The following is a 25,576-nucleotide window of genomic DNA, read 5'->3' on the forward strand; positions in this document are numbered from 1 at the left end:
TTTGGTTTTTGTTGTTAACTGTTACACTGAAGTATTCTGGACTCCTCTGGTTGGGCCCCACATGGGGGTAGTATCAAGCGTATGATTTAACGGTGTTAGTCACAATATAGAATCTACAAGGAATATTTTGTATTTTAACAGTTTTATGGTGAAGCAGTGGTCTTACCTCTATCTTCTTTACGTTTTGTTCACAGATAACATGCCGGCATAAACAACTCCGTTATATTTATTTTAGCAAGTTGAAACCATCTGTTTGTGTTTTTCACCATTTCTGCACATATTAACCAAGATTTACCAAAATCCATGCAACAGGGTTAACAGATTTGCTTTTAACTTTCAACTCATCCCAAGGATTTTAACCAAGCTAGTTTTTTTTGGTAAAACGAAATAATTAGAACAGAGGTCTTTAAAGTTTATATAGTGAGAATGTTTATTGTACTGCAGAAAAAGAAGAGTTTTATATTTCTAAGGAAAAAAGGGAATTCAGTTTAGTTCTATACAAAAGAATTGAACTTTATTGACAAACTGTTGCAAACGTGTTTGACAAATGTTTAGCTACCTATTTAGGCCAGCTCACACAGGAGTGCAATGCATATTTATGTCCAGGCACAGATTTCAAGGACAACAGACAATTGTGGTTATAAATTTCCAACTACATACATGAACTGATTTTAGCTGCAGTGTCCCTTTTTACATCAGCAGACAGAGCTTCTCAAGAATTGCCAGAAACATTACAGGCCGAAATAAAACCATGAAACTCGGGAGATAGGGAGGGAGGAATGAAATGAAGAAATAAACCTAACTTCAATAATTATTTCTGACCCTGGTGAACCATAATTACTCTGTTCGAAGTCCAACTGTTAAAAGCATGAGAATTTATCAACAATACTCAAGCATCAGGATCCTAGTTATCGAAGCATATGAACCATAAAGAGCTCTTTTGAGCTGCAAACGGCAGTGGAGACAGAACTGGACATATTCTCCCAGTTACTACAGGTTAACCAGTCCTCTCAATACTATCAAACACGGCCCCAAGTATAAAAGAGAAGGAAAGAAGTCAAAGCTGCTAGAGCCCTAGTACTGTCACAAAACAGGAATCCTGAGGCAAATATATTGGCAACTGTGGTTGGTGAAATACAGACCAACCACCTGTTGAATAAATGCAATGGTGGGGGAAAAAACCTGCTCCTTCATACTTCATTGTTTACATCACACAAGCTCAGTACATCCAGACAGAACAGTGATACTGTTCTAAGGCCAGATGAGAGGTAAATGAAGCTGCCAGGAAAGAAAATAAATCCACCCCCACACATCAAGATAAACACTCACTGATGCTGCAGCTTCTGGAAGCACACCAGAACCATATGGTTACAGCAGAACAATAAAAACAGTGATGCTCAGCCAGCAATCTGAATTTAATGAAAGCAACTGTACAGAAACACATGGGTCCAGTGGCTAAGAGCAGGGAGCAAGTGCCAGTTGTTTTGTGCGAGTAAACCTGCCTGCTGAGAGCACTGCACAATTTAGAGAAGCCCAAATCCCGGTGCACATTTACGTATTTTCCATAATCCACCATCCTCAACCCAGAAAACAAAGGTATTCCCCATTGGGAGAACATGATCAGCTCATCTTTGTACTAATTTACAAGGATTGCTGTGGTTTGTATTTTTTGCAAATCATTAGCAAGATTTAAAAATGCTATTTGCAATCATGACAAAGCTGCTTGCAAGGGCTCTTCAAAAGTAAAATCAATGTCAACTTTAAAGGGGGCTTTCAAAATAAAACAATCAAAATCAAATGTACACACAATTCCTTCGTAAAAATCCTGAACATTTACTCCTCTGTTTTGGAAGTACTTCAGAAGACAACAAACATTGTCCAATCGAGTTAAAAACACTGGATTTACAGAGCCCCAAAAAGTTTAAAAAAAAACCAGCAAACATTTCTAATATAATTCAATGTGTTAAGGAAGCCGAGGATGAACGGAATGTGAAGATTTAATTTGACAGATTTAAAATGCAGCTCATGTAATCCAATGGGATTCTGCAACTTTGAAGATCATTTAAACATTGTTCGTAATCAACAGAAGTCATGGTAAACAAGTCTAAAAATACCTACACAGCAGAATGAAATTCAAATGGCAGATAGATGCCATCTTTACAGGTACATGTAAATTGACAGCTGCGTCAACAGTATAAAAACAAAAACAAAGCATTCTAATCATATGGGTTTAGCTGGAATTTGCTGCCCTCTAATTTATTGAAACATATCATGCCAGACTTGCACTACCATGAGTTTTAATTATCTAAACATGTACATAAACCAGTCTCCCCAGTAAATGTCCAGAGTAGAAAACAAATGGACTATTACTTGTCTCACAGTTGATAACAAGATGGTGACCACAGAAGATTGAAGCAATTTATAAGGATGGACACATGGTCAGAGCCAGGTTTAGTATCTCCCATAAGGATGATCTCTGTACATTCCCTTCAATGATCTTGCCGGTGCCTTCAGGCTTGCTCGCCCTGCATTCCAATCCTCCTGCCCTGCAACACAGAAGGAAAACAGATCTGCACTACACATAAGCACAAGATTTTTGCTGCATACACTCCACCAGTCTGATGTGACAAGCACTCACCACAAGTGCACAGACACATGAAACAGATTGTACTATCATGTATATCGACTTGAGAGTTTAATACTGCAGATCGCAAAGCAACATCTTTTCTGGGCCCCAACCAGCAGCAATTGAGTAGTCAGTAATAATAGTGATGTGCATTAGAATGCAACCATCTTTTAACCTAAAACAAGTAGTTCATCAAAAAGAAAATCACCCCAGAAATTCTTTTAGGAATACAGATTGGACAGACATCCTGGGAAAGCTCTCACATATGGAAAGTCAAAGGAAACAAAATCAATACAACCAGTCAAATTGCACCACCACAAAAAGAAAACTTAACCGGTTTAGGTTGATGATCTTGGAATATACAGTGAAAGTTTGATTTCCAGACAAGCAGCAGTACAAGAAGCCAGTCAGTAAAAGAAAGGAACATAGCAACTCAATTCCAGTTCACTCCAATCAAACCTAACACTTCCTGGAAATTACTTGCTGCAGAGGAAAAAAACCAAAACAAAAAAACACGGTCTATTGAAATGGGCCAGGTGAGTGGTTGCAATGTGTGAGATGATCATCATAGTGTACATGTGGACATTCATGTACACAACAAGCTTACATTATATGCAGGTTGTGCTATGTCTACATGGAGTGTGAGTGAAAGAAGGGCAGTTAACCACAGGATCTCAGGCTATATGCATATTTGGTCTTCACAGCTCAGTTACTCAGAGGCAGAGGGAAATGAAAAGCAAAATCGGAGCAAAACAACACAAAAACCACATTGGATTATGAACCCTCAAAAGCCCACCAGAAGCATACACTTTACTGCTTTAATTCTTACTATTTTAGACACATTTGAAATGCAGACCAACATTTTCACAGGTCAGGTTCTGTCCATCAAAATTAAATTGCTATTGTAATTGCATTGTCCCATACTGGGGCCCCATTTATCACTACTTATACCATGTTTCAGAAACACATGCACTGCGATAATCTGAACTGGGGTTGAATTATGAATGGAGAAAAAAAAACAAGAAACAGCACAAGTGGTTTCAGATAATTGGCTAAATGCATACTGGTTGTCATTTTACAGGTTAAAAAAACCTCTTTAAAGTGCAGTATTTCACTGGCTGCAAAGCACTTTGTAACATCTGGTGGTCACAAAATACAAATCTTTCGTTTAAGCTAACTGTTCTAAAGCAACATATTGCTGGGCTGCTAGAGGTGGAATACTCATTTGATAAAAGGATTCAATTCACAGCATTTCAAGAACCGGAGCCTCAGTGACACCCAGTCTGGGTTCCACCAGGATCACACTGCTCCTGGCCTCATTACAGCCTTGGTTCAGAATGGACAAAAGAGCTGAATTCCAAAAGTGAGGCATGCGTGACAGCCCTTGACATCAAGGTTGCATTTGACAGAGTATGGCATCAAGGAGTCCTAACAAAACTGGAATCAATGGGTATCAAGGGCAAACTTTTCACTGGTTGGAGTCATAACTGGCACACAGGAAGATGGTTGTGGTTGTTGGAAGTCAGTCATCTCAGCTCCAGGACATCTCTGCAGGAGTTCCTCTGGATAGTATCCTAGGCTCAACTAACTTCAGCTGCTTTATCAATGACCTGCACTCCAACATAAGGCGAAAAGCAGGGATGTTCACCAATGATTCCACAATGTTCAGCACCATTTGTGACTCCTCAGATACTGAAGGAATCCACTTTCAAATGCAATAAGATCAGGATAATATCCCGACTTGGGTTGACAAGTGCCAAATAACATTCATGCCACACAAATGCCAGGTTATGACCATCTCCAATAAGAGACAGTTTAACCACCATCCCGTGACAATCAATGGTGTTAGCATCACTGAACCTCCCCCCCTCGCCCTACAAACATCCTGCGAGTTACTATTGAACAGAAACTCAACTGTACTTGCTGCATAAACATAGTAGATACAAGAGCAGATCAGAGGCTAGGAATACTGTGGTGTATAAATCACCTCCTGACTCCCCAAAGCCTGTCCACCAGCTACAAGACAAGCCAGGAGCTTGACAGAACACTCTCCACTTGCTTGGAGGGTGCAGCTTCAACAACACAAGCAGGGTGACACCATCGAGGACAGAAGCCCACTTGATTGGCATCACATGCGTAAGCACCTACTCGCTCTGCCACAGACGTTCAGCAGCAGCAGTATGTACCAGCTACAAGACGCTCTGCAGAAATTCAACGATCATGAGACAGCAACTTCCAAACCCGCAACCACTTCCAAATGTCGTGCACAGAGCAGCATATTCCTACGCTGTACTGAGACCTGAATACTAGAGAAATTCAATACAATGTCTCTGCCATAACCTCCAGATTCATTGGGAGAATCATCAACTAAATGCTATTGTCCTTCTTGAAGGTGGCTACAAGCATTTGCACAAAACTTCTATAGAATCAACTACAAAAAGGACTAGACAATAGTTTTGGTCAGCAAATACCATCACATCTACAAGATCCTGTTTTCTCATTTTTCAAATAGCCAATGTTCCAGGGAGGTCAAAAAACAAAGTCTCATAAGACACAGATCTTATCTATGAAGTGCAGCAGCATTGACATTAATACCAAAAGAGTTTACAATCAACTGTTCACAAAGTGCAATAACTTGTCCGTCAAACTGCACTACATTTTGAGTGGCAATTACTTAATAATGAGGTAGAGTAGCTGCAGAAAAGAAAGAAATCCTGCTTTCTGCTTCCCGTGACCTTAGGCAAAATTCTGCTCCATCAGCTGAAAATCTAGACTGTCCTGTCTACTCCCACGAAGACCATTGGCTGAAACTTGTGACCCAGAGTTGGAAACAGTCTTCAAACTGAGTTAACAGCAAACAAATAAGACAGTAGCTACACTTAAAGCTTGTAATAAAACTGCAGCGGATCACAGGAAAACTTTCAAAGTACTTCAGTTTCCTGGCAATCATTCAGCTTGCTTACAACAATGTAGCAGAAAAATCAATTATGACTCTCACTTTTAAAGGGATATCATCAACGCACTATTGGACCAGGTTAAACGAGATAACTGTTATTCACTCACCATAATCTTCATAAGTTTCCTGCACTTCTCCATGTCCATAGTCAAAATATTCAGCATCGCTGAAGCAAAAAGAAATATACAAAAACTGTCACTTGGCAACGTGTTTAAATCATTCCTGAGTAGTTTTAATCTGTCTGTTTTTCCAGAAAGAAAAATAAAGTGCTCAGTTTGTTCACATTAAAGTGGATAATATAATCACTGGCCTATGTTTAAATAGCTTCTTCTAATAATAACTGGACTATCAAAATTCTGCAAATATTGCAGACCACAAAATTGCAGATCTAATCTAATTCATAGCTTAAGTCCCACTGTGCATTCTTCAACTATACAAATGCAATGAATACCATCACTAAGGCTGGCTTTCAGTACCAGATTGCAGATTCACTGCAATCTGGACTATAGTCCCAACAAAGGCAGTCTCAGGACACAGTCTCGGACTCTGTAGCAACAAGGTTCTGACAGTATTCAGGAGAACCATTTCAAGAGTCAAATTTGGGTGTAGGAAATTGACTGAAGATTTTTGCCTGCAGGAGTCAGTCTTAGGATAGCCTGTAACACGAATACAGTCCAGACATTTGTTTGGTGATTATTTCAAAATACAGGCTAATAGATCCCAATGACAAGTCATAAATTTCAGTAAGTTTCCACTCCACAACCTACAAGCTGGAAGTACCATTCCTATTATAATGCAACTATAGTTATGGGCTAAATCATTAATCATAGAAAACATTCCAATAAAGTCATTACCTCTTCAAAAAAAAAAACATCCCCAACTCTACTCACCCCTGGGATTGGTCATAATAGTTTTCATAACTGTCATAACTCTGCTCTGCATATCCATCATCATAACCCTGCAATGTTTAAAAAGAAGTTGCCAGTTACTGCCACCATCATACCTCATATTCATAACACTGATCATCATGATTTGAGAGACTAGTTTATTTTCAAGAGCAGAATATTCACTCCTTTCTGAATGAAACAACAACACCCGGTCAGAGCAGATTCTTTCATAAGAAAACAGCTGTAATGCTGTCGTGTAAAATTATTCTATATTACACAAAGGGAGTGAGGTTCAACCACACTATTTAAAAGTACACAATACACAAAGTAGAATTAAAAATAAAATATTCTATTCAAGCAACATATGAAGCACCTGCTTGTATTAGAATGCTACAGAAACCAAGGTACATGACAGTGATTTCCAATACTAAACTTTTGTTTAATCCACTGGCTGTAGATATGCCACATTTATTAATACCTTTAAATATCTGTTTCCGATGATCAGATATGCTCTCAAACAAATCTTAAATAGTTTGAAAACAAAAAAAACACAGCTCTTGCAGATATACCCAATCTTTAGCAGTCATTAAAGGCATAAATATCAATTGGTTTACACAAATATACCATAAATCTATTATAAATGATCAGTTACACAGCAGCACCAGACACAATGAACGGCTGGGAAAAGCCTGGGAGAGTTCACTCTCTTCATAGAAATACAGCTTCCATTTAAGCACTATTTAGACTCTCAATCCAATGCGGTACAGCATGATGATTCATCCCATCTGGCATGGTAATACTTTGAGTTATAGCACAAAAACAAATGGCAGCACAGTGGCTCAGTGGTTAGCACTGCTGCCTCACAGTGCCAGGGACCTGGGTTAGATTCCAACCCTGGGAGACTGTGTGTGGAGTCTGCATGTTCTCCCCATGCCTGTGTGGGTTTCCACCAGGTGCTTCAGTTTCCTGCCACAGTCCAAAGATGTACAAGTTAGGTGGAATGGCCATGTTAAGTTGCCCACAGTTCAGGGACGTGTAGGTTAGGTGCATTAGCCACGGGTAATGCAGGGTTACAGGTATAGGTAGGGGGATGTGCCTGGGTTGGATACTCTTTGCAGAGTTGGTGTGGACTTGCTGAGCCAAATGGCCTGTTTCCACACTGTGGGGATTCTATGACTCTATGTTGGAAATTTGAATTAACAACAAAAAAGAGAAGCTGGAAAAAGTTACCAGTCAGGTAACATCTGTAGGAGAAAGACAGTTAACATTTCAAGTCAACAGAACTGATGAAAGACATTAAAAGTTAACTGTTTCTCAGTTTCTTCTCCATTGTGCAATAGACATAAAAATGTGATCTAATTACAAGGCGTAATGTGAAATCAAAAGATCTATCCAAGGCTTTTTAATAACAATTAAATTCAACACCACTATCTCCAATTTACCCTTTGAAATATCTGGAAGTGCTATACAAGAGGCCCAAAATCTTACACAATATACCATATAACCCAAACCTCATGCTAGAATGCATATATTTATGGTCTTACATATTCATCATAGCTTTCCTGAGCAGGTGGAGGGTGCAGTGCCGGTCTGTATGCTGAAGGTGCTCCACGGGTGCGAGGTGCTGGGGCACCCCTCTGCACTGGTGTGGCACCACGTCCACTTGCTACTTCCCTGCGGCCTCCAGGTGCTCCTCTCACAGTTGCCCCACGTGTTATTGCACTTCGTGGTCCATACTGAGATGTAGAAAGTGGTGGTGCTGCACCACGGCCCCTAGAAAGAAATATCTTACACTGAAAAGCGTGTTGACAAAAAACTGGCAACGTGCAAGGCAGCCTGTTTAATCAAGACTTCAGATAAACAGATGTTTTGCAGCTTTCACGAGCTGAATCTAACAGATCAGCAATTTGGAATTAAGTTAGTCTCAATGTGACTGCTTGCAATTTATTGACCTCCACTTCACCAGCTAGAACTTCAGATGTCATTGCACCCTCTCTCAAATGGCTGCTCTTTATACAAATCTTCTTGCACACTTAATATTGTGGGATATTGAGTGACTCTTAACCGATGTTTTTGAGATTTGTAGGCAGAATGAGGCCAGACATTTTAAACTGGTCAGTAGAAATTTCATTTTTGAACATACAGTACTAGTGTGGTAACGTGTAGGTCCAGATGGAAGACTTGACTAAAAAACAAAATCATTTCACACTGAAGAGGATATAGGGTGACAGACAAAATTGACTGCCTGGAAGCATTTGTGAAATTTACATCATTATCATCAGTGGGCGACAGGGTGGCTCAGTTGTTAGCCAGGGACCCAATTTCATTTCCACCCTTTTTCCTTCCTGTCTCTGGTCTAAAACAACAGAACTCTGGAACATAGCGAGAGCGAGAGCGACACAGGACTGGCTGCTCAACCAATCTCTGTAATGGCCACAACATCATAGTCTCATGTACTGACCTATAATACTCCTTGTGTTGAAATAAACACACTTCAGCCTATTACTACCATTATGTTCATTTACCTGTTTTCGCCTGTCCTTTCTTTCTGATTTACTGGTCCTAACATCTACGTTCCCTCGATCCCTCTATTTGCTGATCTGCTGCGCTGGTTCCCAGCCCCCTACTACCTCTAGTTTAAACCTTCCCAAGTAGTGCTACTCAGGAGGGTGCAATGAATAAAATTTGCAAGTTAATCCTGATCATGGTAATGGTGAAATTATCAGCATCATTGCAAGCCCACTAGTGCCTTTTACAAAGGCATATGACATCTTTACCTGGTCTACACCACTAGATTCTTAACTATCTACTAAAATGGCCTAAGAAGCTAATGAGTTCAAAAGCAATTAAGAACTGCTTGAGCAACACCCACACCCCACTAAAAGAATAAAAAGATTACTCTTAGTATCATTGGTGCGGAAGTGCCAGTGTTGATCTGGGGTGGACAAATTCAGAAGTCAGATGATACCAAGTTATAATCCAACAAGTTTATTTGAAATCATAAGGTTTCGAAGCACTGCTCCTTTGTGAGGTCTTAACAAAAAAAATTGTTGAAAGCCACAGCTTGTCACAGCTGACAAAGCAGCAGCACTCAGAGCTTGTGATTGCAAATAAGCCTGTTGGACTACAACCTGGTGTCATGTGACTTCTGACTTCGTATCATTGATCACACCAACGTTCAGTTTGCAACCCTTAGAAATTGGATTGGAAAAAGAGGATTTGATTCCTCTAGCTCCCCAGTTCTAACACCAGGACATCATTCTCATTCATTACCAAACCTTCCTGACAGAATGAAACATACTGCAAGGAGGAATATTCAAAAAGGACAAATCTGATTCTCCAGAACATGTTTTATTTTCTGTAAAACTGCGTGATATGCAGGAGGTAAGCAAAGAAAGTGAAAGTTTCCAGAATTTGAGAATGCATCGTTTAGAGTGTTTAATGTGGTACTAAGCAAAGCAAAACAGATCTCAAGGGCGATTCCACCTCACCACGCTCTCCTCTGTGCCAGGATAGTGAATATATACTGAGCCAGTTGTTGAAACGGTACAATTTACTTTGACAAGCCTATACTAAGGAATGAAAATGGGGAAAGTGCCTCATTTTTTTTAAAAAAACCTTATCAGTGAGATCTTATGGGTTGCAGAGCTGTATTTCAGGCGCTGAGCAGTAACTTTTTTTCTCAACACAGTAACTTCTGAATCTTTACCTGGCAAGTGGTACAGGTGGAGCTCCACGGCCACGTACACCTCTTCCACGGGATGCTTCTTGCCCACCATTCAAATATGCCAGCTCAGTTAACTGCTCCTGTCTTATTTCATCATTGTAATCCTGTCAAAATTATAAAGCAAATATAGATAAACAACTGTTGAAATCCACAGCTTGTACAATATAATTCTTAGACCTTTACCAGTTCTTTATCCATTAGAGCACTCAGTAACCAAACCGGTGCTAGTTTTATCTTTTACTGCCTACATTACAGTAACTATGTACTGGGCCTGAGAAACTTCAATGTTTACAGTTAACGTCCTTTTAAAAGAGCCTTGGTAACATCAGTTTACATTGACTTTCTGGGGAAGATCAATACGCAAGTACAGCAAGCCATTACGAAAAACAAAAGTTGGATTAGCCTTTATTACAAAAGGAGTACGAAACCAAAATGTTTATCTGCAGTTACATAAGGGCTTTAGTTTTGGTACCTGTTTTAATAAGGCATGCAACAAAAGCACGCCAGATTAATTCAGAGATTGCGTGATAAGGAGAAATTGAATAGCTTAGAAATATAATTTCCTAAAGTTCAGAAGATTGTCCGGTGAGCTCAGTGAAACATAACATACTCAGATTTGAAAAAGTACTGTTTCTCCAAGTAGGGAAATCTAGAACCTGGTCAGTCTCAGAATGCAGGCTCAGCCATTCAGTATTGAGATGAGGGAAAATCTTTGACATTATCACGGAGTTTATTAAACTAGAGATGGACAGACTTTTAGAAATTACTGAAACTAAGGTATTATGGAGATAACTCAAGAAGGTGTAGCTGAATTAAATATCATCCATGATATTACTGAATGCTGGAACAACCTCGAAGGGCTCCTGCTTCTATGTTCTTTATAATTCAGAACACAAAATTCTCAGTAAATTTCTATATAAAATGCACAAAAATTTTAAACTTGCTCCATACTACACAGAACCCAAAATCCCCAGTGTCAGAATACTGGAAGTCTCCCAAACAGAAAGTAGGAGTAGGCCATTTGGTCCTTCAAGCCTGTTTCGCCATTCAACATGACCGTGGCTGATCATGCAACTCAACTTTCTTCTTATACCCCTTGATCCCTTTAGCATTAAGAGCTGCAGGGTGTACCTAATTTACAAATGGCCAATTTACAAACACTCGTACTTACAAACATAATCTCATTCAGGGCTGTAATTTTAAAGATCCAACTTATGAACTGCACCTTTATGTTCGTCCTGCTTGTGCTAACTTGCGAAAGGACTCCAGAACTGAGTCAGTTTGCAAACCAGGAACTGCCTATATATCTAATTCTTTCTGGAAAAAAGTGGTTTTGCCTCAACTGCTTTCTGTGGCAGAAAATTCCACAGGATCAACACTCTGGGTGAAGAAATTTCTCAGTCCAAAACATCTACCCCTTAAATTGGGGCCTCCAGTTCTGCAGCCTCAGGCTAAACAGCTCCTGCAGACCACACGGATGGTTGCAAGGATCATTTGTAGAAATTTTGAATTGTGTAGCTCATACTCAGTTTTACACGATCATACTGGTGTATCTCTAACCTCCGCACACTGATTAGACTGTAACCATGGCATGCTCACAGAGCCAGTGGTCTACAACCTCACCCACAACCTGTGCTACAAAACTTCACTAAAAAACTTGTAACCATGGCAACTATAACTGTAAAGCCTGGTTTGAACTCCTCTCTCAAGATTATAATCCTACTCATCCCACACTTCATTCCAGCATATTAGCATTTCAGGAACATGTCAATACAAAAGACATTATGGTCTCCCTTATTTGCTTATTCTATTTGCGGAGTATTAGTTTCATAAGTAAAAATACTGAACAATCCTGTTGTCATTCCAGCATTAACATGACAAAGATCTCACTTAATATCACAAAATACATGAAACTGAATCAGCATTTAACAAAATTGATTAATGCTTCACACCACAACATATATCAGCATTAATGGTAACTTGGGACAGCAATGTTATGAAAATGATAAACAGCAAATACTACAGAAAAAGGTAAACTAGGAGAATAAGTAAGTGTGGATTGGCTTGTGGAACACAGGAATAAGAAAACTGGACAAAGAAAGGTCCTACCTGCATTCCCCATGCAGATAGCCTAAAGGCCCTCCACTTCTTCCTGTCCTGCAGGCCCAACCAGTCCCCCTCCACTGACACCTTAATCCGCTTAGCCGAACTCGTCATCACCCTGAACAACTTCTCTTTCAATCCCTTCCACTTCCTACAGACAAAGGGGGTGGCCATGGGTACCCGCATGGACTCAAGCTATGCCTGCCTCTTTGTAGGTTAAGCTATGCCTGCCTCTTTGTAGGTTATGTGGAACAATCCCTCTTCCGTAACTACACTGGCCCTAAACCCCATCTCTTCCTCCGTGACATCGATGACTGTATTGGTGCTGCCTCGTGCTCCCACGACGAGCTTGAACAGTTCATCCACTTCACCAACACCTTCCACCCCAACCTTAAGTTCACCTGGACCATCTCTGATATCTCTCTCTCCTTCCTGGACCTCTGTTTCCATCTCTGGCAAACACCTGGAAACAGATATCCATTTCAAGCCCACAGCTACCTAGAATACACCTCCTCCCACCCACCTTCCTGCAAAAAGGCCATCCCCTATTCCCAATTCCTTTGCTGCCACATCTGCTCCCAGGATGAGGCATTCCACTCCCGAACATTTCAGATGTCATCGTTTTTCAAGGACCGCAACTTCCCCCCTGACCCAGCGGTCAAGAACACCCTCAACGGTGTCGCCCGCATTTCCCACAACTCATCCCTCACACCCCCTCCCCGCAATAATAACCACAACAGAATCCCCCTCATCCTCACGTACCACCCCACCAACCTCCAGATCCAATGCATCATCCTCCGACACTTCCGCCATCTGCAATCCGACCCCACCACCAAAGACATTTTTCCCTCCCCACCCTTATCTGCTTTCCGGAGGGACCACTCTCTCTGTGATTCCCTTGTCTGCTCCACACACCCCTCCAGCCCCACCACACCCGGCACTTTTCCCTGCAACCGCAGGAAGTGCTACACCTCCCCCTCACCCCCATCCCAGGCCCCAAGAAGACCTTCCACATCAAGCAGATGTTCACCTGCACATCTGCTAATGTGATATACTGTTCCCGTTGTGGCCTCCTCTACATCGGGGAAACGAAGCGGAGGCTTGGGGACAGCTTTGCAGAACACCCAGGCTCGGTTCGCACTAAACAACTAAACTAGACGACATGTCCATCCTGGGCCTCCTGCTGTGCCACAACGATGGCACCCAAAGGTTGCAGGAACAGCACCTCATATTCCGCTTGGGAACCCTGCAGCCCAATGGTATCAATGTGGACTTCACAAGCTTCAAAATCTCCCCTCCCCCCACCGCATCCCAAAACCAGCCCAGCTTGTCCCCACTTCTCTAACCTGTCCTTCCTCCCACCTATCCCCTCCTTCCACCTCAAGCCCCATTCCCATCTCCTACCTACTAGCCTCATCCCGCCTCCTTGACCTGTCCGTCCTCCCTGGACTGACTTGTCCCCTCCCTAACTCCCCACCTACACTCACCTTTACTGGCTGCACCCCTGCATCTTTGACCTGTCTGTCTCCTCTCCACTTATCTTCTCCTTTATCCATCTTCTATCTGCCTCCCCACCTCTCCCTATTTATTTCAGAACCCCCTTCCTCTCCCCCATTTCTGAAGGAGGGTCTTGGCCCAAAACATCAGCTTTCCTGCTCCTCTGAAGCTGCTTGGCCTGCTGCGTTCATCCAGCTCTACACCTTGCTATCAAAGATAGGGCAGTATTTTTCCTTAAACTCAGAAACCTGTGAAAAGCTAAGGCAGTTTTTTCTTAAACTTAGAACCTTAGTGCTTCATCAACTTAGCTTAGAAAAAGACAGCAAATAAAATGGAAAGCAAAACAGCAGTCACTTAGAATTAAATACTAGAATTTAATAGCATTGAAGGATGGCATTTGGCCCATTACATCTGTGAACATTTTTGATTTCGCTCCGCACCTCAAATCAATGTATCTAAATACAAAGCTTGATGAAGGAAGGTTTTAAGAAGGGGTTTCAGGAGTGCAAGTAATTGAGGTAGTATCAAGCTTTACCTTTAAAAGCATCCAAATGTAGAATGAACAGAAGCAAAAGGACAAATTTTACAGATAAGGGAGTTCAAGCAAAAGAAGACATTCTAAGTCTTCAATCCAGTAGCGTAGTACTGTGCAATGATATCTTACGCACAATTTCTTACCTTTCTTGCTTTCTCACTGCACATTCCATAGTTTTTCCACTATTCATGCCACGATGTTGTTAAAAAAAACTCCCATTAAGTCTGACAGCCCAATAAAGAATGGATTCTTTAACAAATAGCAAAAACGCCATCCTTGCTCTTCATGTATATTACATTTTATGGACATTCAATACAACAGACAGTTTGCAATACAAAGTATTGCACTTTACAGAATTATACAATCACTGTAATGTGGAAGCTGGCCGTTTGGCCCATTGAGTCCGAACAAACCCTCCAAAGAGCATCCCACCCAATCTCTGTAACCCTGCATCACATCAAGTCAATGTAAGTTTAAAAATGAACATACACACATACCACTACAGACACTGTTCAGTCCAATGATATTAACTCCTTACTTTTCCTTACTGCAAGCACTTACTGCGAGTTTTGGCAAAGATTGAGGACAGACCACTGACTTAACTAGGTCTCATAGCTGCACAGACAATTACCTGTCTTACACCAATTAGGAAGCCACACCTCTTGCTCATGTTAGCTGTTTGAGGCTTTGGTGTAGAAACCCTCCTGATTTAAAAAAATTCACTTTTCCTCACATACAACCAAGCTAACCATCAACTCAACTGGAGTCACCACGTAAATGCAGTGGCTACAACAGTAGGTCAAACACTAGTAATACTCTGGCGACAAACTCACCTCACTCCCCAAAGGCTGTCCACCATCCACAAGGTGGAAGTCAGGAATCTGATGCAATACTCCCCACTTGTCTTGATTGTGCAGCCCCAACAACACTCAAGAAGCTTGACACCATCCAGGACAAAGCAACCCGCTTGATTGACACTGTATTCACAAGCATCCACTCCCTCCACCGCTGATGCTCAGTAGCAGCAGTGTGTACCATCTACAAAATCCACAGACAGCATCTTCCAAACCCACAACCACTTCCATCTAGAAGGACAAGGGCAGCAGAAATTATGGGAACACCACCACCTTCAAGTTCCCCTTCAAGCCACTCACCAAGCTGACTTGGAAAATATAGCAGCGTTCCTTAGTTGTCGCTGGGTCAAAGTGCTGGAATTCCCTCCCTAATGGCATTGCGGGTCAACCCACAGCAGGTGGACTGCAGTGGTTCAAGAAGTGGTTCACCACCACCTTCTCAAGGGTAACCAGGGACAGGCAATAAATGCTGGCCAGCTAGCAATGTCCACATCCCACAAGGTCAATAAAAAAAATTCCAAGTACCACACTGAAATTTTGTGAATGTTTATAACTAAACTTCCAATTCAATTGCACATTTTGGTCAAGGTTTGGTAAATGAAGTACTTTGCTCAGTTTCAGGCCTGACTGATGGGATAAAATCCTCCTCCCTGCTTCAATGAAACAAGATTGGACACTCCAACGGCACTGCTGGGTTATATCCCAAATTGCACATAACTGACAACGTAAGGGAAAGCAGATGTGGGAAGTTACTATGTCATTCTCAGATTTAAAGTGCACAATAAAGACAGAAATTGTTCTGATCTGAAGCATGCAGCCCTAGATTTGAAAAGTCAGTGTGCGAAATGCAAAGAAGTGTTCCATTTCAGAGGGTTAACTCACTGATATAAACAGAATCACGAGTATTAAAAACATAGCACATGTAGGAGTTATTCATATTCCAAAAGGGTCTGAAAAAAATAACAGACAGTTCTTCACAGAAAGATTCCAACAGGAATTATGACAAAATTTGATCTGCAATAAAATCTATTTAAATTGACCTCCCTCAAAGATCTTGCTTCTGTGCATGTTAACCCCGGTGAAGCAAACAGCACATTTGCAAAATATAATTACTGTTGTGCAAGGATCATGTTAATGAGAATTTATAATTGGATGTAAAAAGTTGTAGTGTACATTTACCAGAAATTCATTGAGTGAGAAAACAGCACTCGAGTTCCTGCTCGCAGACTGGGAGAGACATCTGCATAATATTTAAGCTTCAAGCTTTTATGCATTTACCCTGCTTACATATATCTGATTCTCAGCTAATTCAAGCCATCTTATACACAAAAATCAAACTCAAATAGATGCAGTTGAGAAGTGTGCTGGACTCACTCCACACTTATTGAACACTAGTCCTGAGCTATAATCAGCTGAAAGACAACAATTTCCTTTCATCCAATAACTACATTTTGGGATAGTCAAGTGCAATAAGCAAAGGGAGTAAAGTTGACACTTGGAAACAAGCAATAGTCTGATCTATCAAGATGAAAAGTTGGACTCACAGGAATAAGGAATTTTTTGAGCTCCTCCATGGCATGGTACATTCGTGAATAGGCTTCAGTTGGGGGTGCAAAGACTTCAACAAGAACATGCAGATCACTGTTCAAGTGTGCATACTTAGCTTCTCCTCCTTTACGAAGCTCATCTTCCTAATAAAAGAGGAAAGAAAAGAAAGCATGATTAATCTGTAATAATAATATCACACATATCTGAGCACCGGTCAGCTACCAGACTCCTACGATTTGTTGATAATCTTATCAGTGGTATGTTAAACTATTTCATGAATTTTGCTACTTTACAATGTGTTAAGGTATAGGTTCACTGTTGGTAGTCAACCTCACAACCACAAACAGTAAGTATTGTTCTTCAATACACAATGCACTCATTGAAATGTAATGGAGTTCAATCCTACCCTCATCAGAACTAGATATGTGCCACAAATCAATTTCCTTCTCACATGTACAAAATAATCTTATATGTCCCTACCAGTGTCTCACTCATCGCTAACTTATCAACCATTCACCTACTCTCACTGAAAATGGATATGAAACATACAGAGGGACACAAGTTATACCCATTTCCCTGTCCAAATCTTTCAGAATCAGCTTACTCAATTTGTGCCATTGCAACTTTGAAATATTTGAGATTGTGGAATTTTGTTTGCAGAATGGTTGCATCTATTTGCATAGAAATGAACTCCAGAAGCCCGAATAAAATGGCTTCACTGATTAAGAGTTCTACAGAACTGAACTGAGGCACAATTTTCCCACCCCAATTGGAATTCCAATGACATTTTACAGTTATCATCAAGTTAATACTTTTAAAGTTTTCATACCTTGGACTTATCTCGCATTGAACCTTTCCCAAGGATGGACATTTTTGTGCCTGTATCTTCTTGCAGCCTCTTCAATGAATTTCCTCTAGGTCCAAGCAGCTTCCCTACAAAGTTGAACTACAAAAACATTTCAAATTAATGAAGAACTGCATTACAGATATTACACTGAAGTATTTAATTGTTTGTAAAGCTTTTTGGAACATCTTCTGAGGCCATGAAAAGTGCTTCCTTCTTTAAGTCTACCCAACTTAAGAGAATTTAATTCACAATGTTTCCTGCGAAGTACACATCTCAGATCGACTGAAAATGAGTGGTTTCTACATCCATGCATTCCCCCTCTACTCATCTTAAAACATCGGACATGAAGTGGGGGAAGAAACAAGAGATTCATCAAGCTTCAGTCTAGATCAAGCAAGTTTCCCAAAACTCTGTCTACAGTCTGTGTTTGGGTAAGACATAACCAAAGGTATAATGTGCAGGTTCTTCACAATTGCACTTTAAAGGCCAAATTTGAGATTAACATATACTTACTAACAATACTTATTGCTTCTTCCTCTGAAGCGTTACCAAAAAATCAGTACATATGCTATGCAAGTTCAACGTGCCGCTAGTGGATGCTGAGCGAATCTCTGATTTACAGCATCCACAGTTCTCTTACACAATGTTGGAATGCCATTTCAGGGACAAAAACAGAAATTGCTGGAAATGCTCAGCAGTGTTCTGAGGGTCACTCGACCCGAAGTGTTAACTCTGTTTTCTGGCATTCACAGTTCTTTTGTTTTTTTAACTGCCATTTCAGGGAAATGCGTCTGCATTACAGACCACAGCACCACCAAGGTAGCACTTTACTGGTAGTTAGAATCTGAGCTATTGCACAGAAAAAGTCTCTTCAGCTATTGCATCCATGCCATTCAAAAGCAACCATTTATCTATTCTAATTTCATTTTCCAGCACTTGACCCATAGCCTTGTACGCCTTGGGATGGCAAACATACTTGTGAACACCTCTTCAACATTTTGAGGGCTTCTGCCTCTATCACGTTTACAATCAATGTGTTCCAGATTCCCACCACCTTCTGGATCAAGAAGTGTATCTTCACATCTCCTCTAAACCTCTGCCCTTTACCCCAAATCCAAACCTCCTGGTCACTGATTCCCCTAATCAAGGGTAAAAATTTCTTCCCATCTATGCCCCTCAATTTTATACATCCCAATCATGTCCCCCTCAATCTCCTCTGCCCTAAGGAAAACCCCAATCTGTCCAATTTTTCTTCATAACTGAAACTTTCAGGACAGGCAACAGCCTGTTAAATCGCCTCTGCACCCTCTGCAGTGCTGTCATATCCCTCCTATAATGTGGATTCCAGAACGGCACAAAAAACACTAGTTATGGCCTAATCAACGTTACAATTCCCACATAAACTCCAGGCACTCAAACTCTATGCCTCAGTTAATAACAGCTAGTTTACTTTGTTAACCACTTCATCCACTTGTCGTGATAACTTCAGGGACCGGTGTACATACACACTAAGGTCCCTCTGATCCTCTGTGCTTCCCAGGGTCTTGCCTTGTTTACCCTGCCCACTCTGCACAAATGCATGCGCTTACATTTATCCAAATTGAATTCCACTTGCCATTAATCAGCCCATCTGACCAGCCTGAATATATCCTCCTGCAATTTAAGGCTATCCTCCTTATAATTTTCCATCTGACCAATTTTTGTATCATCCAAGAACTTACTTACTAGTTATCACCATTTCAGGTCATAAATTCACCACTGTTTGAACATCAAGTTCATTAACCACTTCAACGCTCTCCTGGAGAAAACGTCTAACTCCAGGATGTAACTCTCAAACCCAAGGTGGTCAGGGTTCCTGCAGTCAGAGCCAGGTGAAATTCGGAAGTGCAACTTTAGCCATCTCCAGGATACTCTCTCAAGGGTTGCCCGCAGGTTCGGGGAGATTTAAACCCACATTGAGATGCTAACTCAGAGAGGATATGTTTACTTTGGAAGGTGTTTTCTGCCAAATCTTCCTCCAGATTTCAACAGTGTAACAGAGTCAGCCAGAGGAGCTTTTGTAGAATTTGTGGGACTTGTCCTGATTGACAATTAGAGTTTCCTCAAACCGTTAAGTCTTGATATCTGTCACCTGTCTAAAAGACTTGATGGAAATTATGGGACACAAGATAAATTTAAGTAGCAGTCAACTACAAGTTATAGAAATTTCACTCTCCTTCCAAAGATTAGTATTCTGCTCACCACCTATGCTCCACACTCAGACGACGCACAGACAGTAGACTGAAGTACAAATCTTCCTACAGGCATAAAGTTATATTGTTGTTTAGTAGCACTGTTGCTTTGGGACTAAAATAATGTTGAACAAAATCACACTGGAGACAATGCATAGTTTTCACCTGCAGTAAGCTATATGAATGAATAAATAGTCACAGTAACAAGAATGAATATCACCTCCACTACTGAAACTAAATTTTTCCTCCAAAGCATAAGCATCGCAAAGCACTGTTCTAACTCTAAACTGAGGCGCACATAATGTATCAGAAGCCTTACCTTCGGGAATTGTGCAACAGGTATCAGGCAACGTTCAGAAAGCTTTATGTTCTTCTGTGTCAAGACATCAAGGAATCTCTTTTCTTCCTCTTTTTTCTCTCCCTTCTGAACCTTTTCTATTTCTACAAGGAGAAACTGGAATTAAAATTCCTCCACATTCCACAGTGGTGATGAAACAGAGCAGGTAAAACCTCAGTTAGGAGAAACATACAAAAGTGAAAACAGTTAATTTGCAGGAAAGTACATATGAATGCCTGTGGAACTGCTGCTGAAATTCCAATTTCCAGCAGATCTCCGAATGCACTCCAATTTGCCAGCAATGAGGATTCTCAGCTTCTAGGATGGCGATGGTGCAGGTCGCAAACAGGGAAGGCATTTCTCAGTGTCCAGTAACCTCAGCATTCAGTATCCTGGCACAGTGTGGACTGGGCTGATAGTTGTGGGGTACTGCTAGAATCAGTGATGGGACCACAACTATTCACAAGCTATACCAATAACTTGGATAAGGAGATAGAATACAATTGCAAATTGAATGACCCAGAAACTAGGTGGAAATACAATTTATGAAGGAGACACAGGATAGGCTAAGCGAATAGGCAAGAACACGGCAGCTGGAATATAACACTAACCGTGAAGCTATTTACTTTGGTACCAAACAGAAAGTCAGTATTTTTTTAAATAGAGAGAGACTGGGAAGTGATGATGTCCAAAGGGATGTGGGTGCTCTTGTTCACAAGTCTGAAAGTTGGCATGGAGATGCAGCAAGCAATTAGGAAAGTTAACGGTGTTTTGGCCTTCATTCTAAAGGGATGTGAATACAGGAGTAAAGATGGGTTGCTGTAAATTTATAGAGCTCTGGTGAGTACTGTCTTCATTTTTGGTCCCCTTTACTAAGGAAGTATATGCCTGTCAAATGGCGGGTAATGGAGTCCACCAGATTAATCCCTGGAATAGAGGATTGATTTATAAGAGGAGATGGAGGAAAATGGGCCTGCATTCTCTAGAGTTTCAAAAAGAGATAATCTTATTTAAACTTGCAATATTTTTTACAGGGTCGATGTAGCTAGGCTGTGTCCAACCATTTGGTGAGTTTACAACCAGGGACTAATCTCAGTAGATTGCACATCCATGACACGAAGAGGAGTTGTGTTATTTAGGGAGTGACAGGTTTTACCCCAGTGGAAGCTCAAGTATTAATCATGTTCAAAACAAGATAGAATTCAGAATGTTGACATTAACAGATTTGGAGTCACTTGGGAAAATTACAGTCGGAGATGATTAGCCGTCATCTAGTTGAATGGCAGAATAGGTTCGACAGGCTGAATACCAAGGAAAATGGAGTCTAAATTCCACAGCGCTTTTCAATCTTTGCCCAAACTTCAAAATCAACTGGCAGAAAATCACATGCCAAGACTGTACAACCTCCAAGCAACTCTGGTGCCCTGGAAATGTAGATGTGGAAAACCAGTGCAGCACGTGGGGAAGCAGCCCCAGTGCAGAGCACATGCAGAGAGTCCTGGATGGAGACTGGCACAGGGAAGGCAGTCCTGGCACTTAGTTTGGAACAGCTGAGTACCAGGTCAGAGCAGTTACACTAATGTCTATTTGAAATGTCCTACCTTACTGTAATGTCAGCCCTTAATGTCCTATTTTTAAACTTATTTTTCAACTCTAAGTAATGCAACTACTTTTATTCCTCTGCTGTATCCAAGAATTGTACCTAGTTACTTGAACCTAAGATGTCACAATAAGAAGGCAGACATTGTAAAAGCTTTTCACTGTACTCCTACAATGAAGTGCACGATAATAAAAGGATATTGTTTCATATACTGCATTGGTAATACAAACAAGAACAGGATTTGTACAATTAATGATAGGACCATGGATAGTGTTGTAGAACAGACAGACTTGGAGTTCAGGTACATAATTCTTTGAAATTTGCTTCACAGGTAGACAAGGTGTTTAAGAAGGTGTTTAGCACAATTGCCTTCATTGCTCAGATCTTTTCAGAACAGGAGTTAGGACATCACACTCAGGTTGTACAGATTGGTGTGGCCTCTTCTGGAGTACTGTGTACAGTTCTGACTGCCCTGTTATATGAAGAATATAGTTAAACTGGAAAAGGGTCGGAAAAGATTTACCAGGATGTTGGTGGGAATGGAGGGTTTAAGATATAAACAGACTGGAAAGACTGGGACTTTTCCACTGGAACGTAGGAGGTTTGAGGGGTGATCTTAATGAGGTTTATAAAATCCTGAGGGTCAAAGATAAGGTGAATGACAAGGCTCTTTCCCAACTGCAAGGGAGTTCAAAACTATTTTAAGGTGAGTGGAGAAGGATTTGAAAAGGACATGAAGGGTAACTTTTTAAACACAGAGTGGTTCGTGTGTGGAAATGAACTGTCGGAGGAAGTGGTGGATGCAGGTGCAGTTAAAACATTCAAGAGACATTTGAATAAGTTCATAAATAGGAAAGGTTGAGGGGTATGGGCCAAATGCATACACATTGTTTTTGCCACTTCTAGAATCACATATTAAGTTAAAAGATATATCTTTATCCAAACTTAATACCTACGCCTGCTGCACAGAACACACCTGTCAACTCAATGAAGTGCCTGCAAATGAATGCAGTCTACAGCAATAACCAAGTTTAGTTTGGGTACAGTCAGCTTGGACTGATTGGACCGAATGCTGTTTGACTGTACCCTCTGCTCTTCTATCCCTTTAGAATTGTGCTTTATTTAACAATGCCTTTACTGGTTAATCCTACCAAATGCAATTCTAGAATTATGTGGTTTTGCACTGCTGTATTCATATACCACTTGAAGTGTAGAAGATAGGCACTGAAATAAGCAATAAGCTAGCGGAACAACCTGTTCTGCAGCAGCCCAAAATGAACACACACCCCAGAAACAGAAGAAAAACAATTTCATGTAACTTAATGCTGAGAATATAGCCAGCTGTTAAACATTCCCCACTTTTCACAAGATCCTTTCCCTTTAATCTGTGTCCAATACAGTTACAGCAAATTTCAGTTCTCACAGGGCACAAATATTTGGAGTGGTATTTTCACACATGACTAATGTCTGAGATTTGAGATACAAATTTGACACAAATCATGCAAGAACCAGAAGACTTCCTGCCCTAGACAACATGATTACTTGAACAGATGGAAGATCACTACACAGTTACAACATTAAAAGTTTCCTGATTACTGCGTTGACTAGGTGTTTACAATTAGAAATGAATTCACTCTAGCTGAAAGCCTATGTCGGTCTGCAACACAGCATAAACTCATCACATCACCAACGTTTAACGTGACATTAAAAATTAATGACATTCCCACAGTCCCGAAAATGCAAGACAGTGTACTGGTTTTTAAATCTTGCACTGGATCTCTAGTTCACCTTTGTATAAAACCTTGTTCCTTCTCCTAGACATTTATTTTTACATTTATGCTCTAGCTTTGATCATTTATCTACTTTAAACTCTGAAGGCACAAACTTGTACTGAAGCTTGGTAAAGTGCCAAGCAAAGTCACCACGCGCGAAGCTTCTGAAAAAACAAAACTGCAAATATTTATTCTTGCTGTGTATTACTCATTCTTCCTGCATGATAGCTACTACACGTTGCTTCAGACAGCACACAAATTCCCACTGTGTTTCTAGGCACTTCTAGAATCACATTAAGTTAAAAGATATATCTTTATCCAAACTTAATACCTATCCCTGCTGCACAGAATACACCTGTCAAATCTAAAGCAATAACCAAGGCCAGAATAGATTCTCATTTAACGTGGAGTTTCTGCAGTTTCTGTTTAAAACAATTTCTAGCGAGCATTTTAACTCAAATCCAAATTACCAGTCTCCAGAAAGGTTTACATTTCTCTATCACATCGTACAACCCCATACATCCCAAAGAGATTCACTGCTAATGTGCATATCAACTCCACAAACAGCAATAATGATAGTGCTGGTTGACAGTTTGTGGCATTAATGGAAGGTTACATATTGGCATTTGGTACAACACTCCTGCTCTTCAAAACAGTCAAAAATCACACGACACCAGGTTATAGTTTACATAGGTGTCGTATGATTTTTGATCTTATGCACCCCAGTCCAAAACCAGCACCTCCACATCATGGCTACCATTGAAACCTTAAAAATAGTCAAACTAGCATCTACCTGAAGGACCAGAAGAAGCCTCAGTTTAACGCCTCCTAAAGACAATGACTCCAGTACTGTTCAATACTGCACTGCAGTATTAGACTATTTCAATGTCTCAGTCCTGGAGAGGGATTTGAACTCAACCTGAGTAGCAGCAGACACTAAAGCATCAACTAAATCCTTCCAATTAGCCAATAAACACAGTTAAATAAAAACAGTCAAGAGAAACCTCATACAACCAGAATTCATTAAAAAAAACAATTTTAGATTAAATGAATTACACTGGGGAGGCAATGGCCTAGTGGTATTATCGCTAGACTGTTAATCCAGAGATCTAGATTACGTTCTGGGGATCCAGATTCAAATCCTGCCCAGGCAGATTGTGGAATTTGAATTCAATAAATATCTGGAATTACAGAATCCATTGTCAATTGTCGGAAAAACCCATCTGGTTCACTAATGTCCTTTAGGGAAGGAAACTGCCATCCTTACCTGGTCTGGACTACAAGTGACTCCAGACCCACAGCAATGTGGTTGACTCTGAACTGCCCTCTGGGCATTGAGGGATGGGCAATAAATGCTCCTTAGCCAGCGATGCCCTCATCCCGTAATTTAGGGCATATCTTCAGACTTAGTTTGCTAAGATAGAACATACAACAAATAACCGCAGGAAGTGTCACATAACTCAAAACATTGACTCCGTTTTCTCTCCACAAATGCTGCCAGACCTGCTGTGTTTTGCCAGTAATGTGTTTTTGTTTGTTTCAAACCTCAAACCAATTCAGCACTGGTTAAGAAGTACTGTCATCTATACCACAATCATCAGTTTTATAGTCTCAGACAATAATGTCCCACAGGCCACATGATGCGTCTAGACTGCAAGACACAGCATTCGCCCCACCATGTCAGTCCTGGCTGTATGAATGAGAATTTCACTGTGCCATCGTCCTGTCTTCTCCACGTAACCCTGCTCACTGTTTCAAATAAATAACTCCCATTTAAATGCCTCGATTGAACGTGCCTGCAACACAGACAGCGCATTCCATATCCAAAACATTTTCTACTTGGAAAGGTTTCTCTCGAGGTGCCTTTGCCTTTCAAAAGAAAATTTAAATCTATGCCGAGACAACAAGATTCTCCAGCATCTGCAGTTCCTACTATCTCTGATTAAATCTATGCCTTCTCATTCTTGATCCTATGCTGAACACGACGACAAATAAAACTAATCCCTTCTGCCTGCCCTTGGTGCATATCCCTCCATTCCTCACGTGGTCATATGTC

General features: G+C 40.8%; 1 protein-coding gene and 1 long non-coding RNA gene across 5 annotated transcripts in view; one reads left to right on the plus strand and one right to left on the minus strand.

Moving 5' to 3' along the window:
• Window positions 1–3,949, plus strand: part of LOC125486277 — a 44,268-nt gene extending 40,319 nt beyond the window's left edge. Inside the window, exon 3 of the long non-coding RNA XR_007264953.1 lies at window positions 3,876–3,949. This is a non-coding gene — a long non-coding RNA (uncharacterized LOC125486277). The remainder of the gene's footprint in view (window positions 1–3,875) is intronic.
• LOC109915850 (KH domain-containing, RNA-binding, signal transduction-associated protein 1-like) overlaps window positions 1–25,576 on the minus strand; it is a 56,515-nt gene that overhangs the window by 29,546 nt on the left and 1,393 nt on the right. For 3 of the 4 annotated variants that reach the window (XR_007264948.1, XR_007264950.1, XR_007264949.1), the window contains exons 2-9: window positions 20,131–20,252; window positions 17,563–17,679; window positions 16,730–16,876; window positions 10,179–10,300; window positions 8,014–8,242; window positions 6,473–6,540; window positions 5,690–5,748; window positions 2,371–2,546 (exon numbers count right to left, since the gene is read on the minus strand). Coding sequence is in view for 1 of the 4 variants with exons in the window: in XM_020515524.2 (XP_020371113.1) it covers window positions 2,452–2,546; window positions 5,690–5,748; window positions 6,473–6,540; window positions 8,014–8,242; window positions 10,179–10,300; window positions 16,730–16,876; window positions 17,563–17,679; window positions 20,131–20,252 (959 nt within the window). In the remaining 3 variants the exon portion in view is untranslated. Of the gene's footprint in view, window positions 1–492; window positions 2,547–5,689; window positions 5,749–6,472; window positions 6,541–8,013; window positions 8,243–10,178; window positions 10,301–16,729; window positions 16,877–17,562; window positions 17,680–20,130; window positions 20,253–25,576 lie in introns of those variants that run through there. The other variant, XM_020515524.2, reaches the window with a different exon arrangement.

Source organism: Rhincodon typus, chromosome 27, assembly GCF_021869965.1.
Source record: "Rhincodon typus isolate 14 chromosome 27, sRhiTyp1.1, whole genome shotgun sequence".
Taxonomy (NCBI): domain Eukaryota; kingdom Metazoa; phylum Chordata; class Chondrichthyes; order Orectolobiformes; family Rhincodontidae; genus Rhincodon; species Rhincodon typus.